This window comes from Belonocnema kinseyi, chromosome 1 (genome assembly GCF_010883055.1).
Source record: "Belonocnema kinseyi isolate 2016_QV_RU_SX_M_011 chromosome 1, B_treatae_v1, whole genome shotgun sequence".
NCBI lineage: Eukaryota > Metazoa > Arthropoda > Insecta > Hymenoptera > Cynipidae > Belonocnema > Belonocnema kinseyi.
Window position 1 is genome coordinate 9135431 of NC_046657.1, and position 3988 is coordinate 9139418.

Sequence of the window (3988 nt, forward strand, 5' to 3'; positions counted from 1 at the left end):
AATCCATCACATCCGGAGTTAAAAACCAACTGTCGACAATTATTAAAGACTGTAAGAATAACAACCGGCTCAGCACATGGCACGACTGACAGGCGGCCATTTAAACCACTACCGGCACGTCTAACATCAGACGAGAACTAGTGCACAACTACCAGGGATGGTTATGGCGGAACCAGTCTTACCGATGAAGGTCGGACGTGGAGCGTAAGAGGGCAGCACCTACCGGACACTGGCTGAGAACGAGCAGGATGAGCGGGAAGATCAGAAAAACGACGCTACAAGTCAGTTCATGTTGGTCGTTCCCACTGAGAGGAGGAATCGTTGTACTATGGATATTTTTCCCAACGGAAACAAGGTAAGGGTCAGTCGATTCCTCTCTATTTGAGTCATTGTTCTTTGTTCTTATTTTACCGTCAATTCTGAATTATTGTGTATTAATTGTTTTTCCGGATTTTATATCGCTTGTGTGAGGTTATTGTATTTCCACGAGTACACGAATAAAATTTATTCGTCGCGATGATTTTAAGATGATAATTTTTGGTTAGTCGGTTTTCGGTCTTCGTTCTGTGTCATTCGGAAACTCTTTTTTTGTGTACCTTTAGTTTTAAGCAAATTTCCGTTTGTATGTTAATTCTTGTAGTCCGTTGATTTACTTTGAAATATAAAGTGTAACCATTGTCAGGTCATGCCCTTCAGGCAAGATCTTGTTTTTCTCCATAAGAGAAATTAAATTCTACCGTTTAACCTTATAGATATTCTTTCTAACCATTTTCTTATAACGTCCTTTAATAAATTTAATTCATTAATTTTGCGTTAACAAAATTCAAGTGGTCTACTCGTTTTTCGCCCTCACTTTATCCCTCTCCGTGAGCTAGGGACTTATTATAAGAGAAAGTTAACATCTATTTTTTTTTCTATCTGAGTTTAAGTAATTATTGTGAAGTGACGCTGAGGAGGTGTCTGGCGCCTTAAAGGTAAGTCCAGAAATTTGTGATGTCACTACTGGCTTTGTATCCCTCAAGGCTGGGAGTGGCGTTATAAGACAGACAATGGCAACGCAAGTATAAAAAAAATCACAAGAGGAAGCCAGATGTACGTTTTCACCTTTTAAATTTCATAGCGAAAGTTATATTTTAACTAACAAGAGGTGCATAATACTACCTATGCGTAGAATTAACTTAGACCTCGTATGCGGAAACTCATGACCACCGGTAAAATTAACCGAAAATACTCTAGTTCAAGGACCAGGATGTACAATTTTGACAGATAATGTACAATTGTATTTAGAAAGAAACTTAAAGTATAAAAAATCTTTCATAAACAATATATCATATAATGTACCTTACGATAAAAATTCATTACATATATTAGAGGACCATCTGGTCACTCTACCTAGAGAAGTAAACGCCAATACGCTAGTATAATACCGATCACGCTATATACATCCTACAAATGCGGATTCTGGAAAACGATATCAAAATGTATCCCAAAAAAGATTTGCGTATTCGGTGTGAATACTAACATGCATAATGCTCCTTCGCCTACTGTAATTTACTCTAACAACCCTCCAGTACAAGAAAAACCCCTGCACATTAAAAATAAAAGAGTTAGATTTTATTAGAAGAGTTTAGGGACTAAACTCTGTCTACCAAGGGGAGTGTAAAAGTGGCATTCGCCCACGCATTTAGATAAGATAGAAAGGCTATATATTGCAGAGCTTTCGCCCAGCGCACCAGTTCTAGTTATACTTATTTACTATTCAGAATAAAGAAACGTCGCTCTGACTACGTGTCAGCGCGACCCCTTTTTAAAAACTCAAATCTCTTCTTGCACCGTCACAATATATCGTTTTATCGATTTTCTTGCGTCGTACGTTCGCCAGCGATGATAAGACGCGTGACGTAGCGGCACTATAGTCTTGTGTATTTCCTGCTCAATTTCGAGAAATTACTCGACAGTTCGCAGTAGGAAAATACCGCATTTTATACTCATTCATGAAACGGATTTAAATATCCATGAATGAGTTCAATCTTTATTTGCATTTCTGTTCTTTTTCTCAAGATAAGCATGGCTCAATGAGATAGATAATTTATTTCTGTTATTATTTTTTATAAATTTATTTAATATTTTTTCTACTTTTGTAAAAATGATTAAAAACAATTTTTAATTTTTTTACAGTATCAGATACAAGGTGTGCATTTTTCAAAGGTCTGAATTCTTTTGCGGCCCATAAAATAGAGATGCGTGAAGTTTTTCGCATAACCAAATAGAGATACCGAATCTCCGATGAAAAAAAATGGAGCTAGCTTTTGATCCTTCACAATATGAAAATTTGTTGGAACAAATAAAGAGACTTGCAAATAAGATGAGGCCTACTAAAGCTTATAATGACTGTGATGATGACAAGATAGCGGACGTCGAGTCCGAAAGGGGTTATGATCAAGATTTTGTTCAAAGATAGTTATTATTTATTATTTAGAACTACGTTTTCTAAAAAAATTGTAATTCGAAGTTATTTCTGCCACATCAATTTATGATTATAAATCTTAAAATTTCTCTTATCTCATTAAAAAACAACTTGAAGTCGCAACAAAAAAGGTGAAAAATTGCAATATTCTTTAGGGCAAAAAAATATCTTCGTAGAGTATAATTTCTGTAAAAGTTCCAAAAAATATATATTTATTTTTATTTTAATTTTCCTGCAGATAAGATGTTCTAAAAAATGTCCAACTTTTACGACGAAAAAAAAGCGTCAAAAAGAGCCCAAGAACATTAAAAAATGTTCATTATTCGGAAGTTGTTCAACAATTAAGAAAACATTAAAATTTACACTTTTTGGCAATATCTACTCTAAAAATGGACGAATTGGCTTTATCCTGGGCTCATTTTGTACAGAATTTCGAGAGCAATCAACCCTTCTAAGAGACCATTTTTTTAAATTCCGATGCAATGATGTAATTAAACCTTTTCAGTTGCGTCACTTACTTTAAATAAATAATTTTACGATAATGAACCCACGCGTACCAAGTGTTTGCTTCTGGCACGCACGCGCGTGCTTCACAAGGCGTGCGCCGCGTATGCGCCTGCATGGATGGTACATCTGAGTGGAGATCGAAACGTACGTTGTGTAGGCTAATGTATTCACATGATTCCACAGTGCGCGCATCCTGCTCACAAACTGTAATCTGGGTAGTCTTTGAAAGATATGAAAAATTGCCTGTACCCTTACAACCTAAAATTTAAATATGTTCTTTTAAGGACTCTTTCACAAGATTTCAGATCCGCAACTTGCGAACTTGCGCAAGTGAAAATGAAAATAGAGATTTTTCCGTCAGCGTAAAAACTCTAAATGACAATAAATTAAACGCTGCTTTTTTTTGTTTAATAAAAAATTTAATTAATTTCAAATTATATACGATCAACGATTTCCAAACGAATTTGAAACAAGTCATCCTCTATTAATACACCATCTTGAATTCAAAAGGCTAATCAAGTATAAAACAGCTTATTTCATGTCTATACATTTGGATATAAAAGAAAGAGTCAGGAAAGGAGATTTTCTTTATAAAAACTCTTCGATCAGAAACCACTTAAATCATGAGAAAGGTATATTATCATATTGTTGTAGAACATTGTTATCTCAAATGCTGGATTCCTGGAACACCCCAATATGCTGTTTTTTATATAATTTCTGTTTTTCGCAACCAGAGCATATCACGCATCCAAAGATACAATTCAGGATAGGGACCTTTGAATTGCATTTGCTAGGAAAGAGAGGCATATTGATTTATGATGAGACTGAACAAAAGTATAGACTATTCGGACCAACCCTAGCAGTAACACCTTTAATTGATTTGGCATCAATATTCTGCACTATGTTGGATGGTTCAGGGGCGGACTGGCCATTCGGGAGTTTGGGAGAATTCCCGGTGGGCCGCGGGCCCGCCAGGGCCGCTTGGGTCTGCGGCAATGAGTGAATTGATTTTTT

At 35.9% G+C, this 3988-nt stretch overlaps 1 protein-coding gene across 1 annotated transcript in view; it reads right to left on the reverse strand.

Moving 5' to 3' along the window:
* LOC117176690 overlaps positions 1–3988 on the reverse strand; it is an 89817-nt gene that overhangs the window by 63314 nt on the left and 22515 nt on the right. Inside the window, exons 3-4 of the mRNA XM_033366945.1 lie at positions 2986–3232; positions 183–419 (exon numbers count right to left, since the gene is read on the reverse strand). Of these exons, the coding sequence (XP_033222836.1) occupies positions 183–419; positions 2986–3232 (484 nt within the window). The remainder of the gene's footprint in view (positions 1–182; positions 420–2985; positions 3233–3988) is intronic.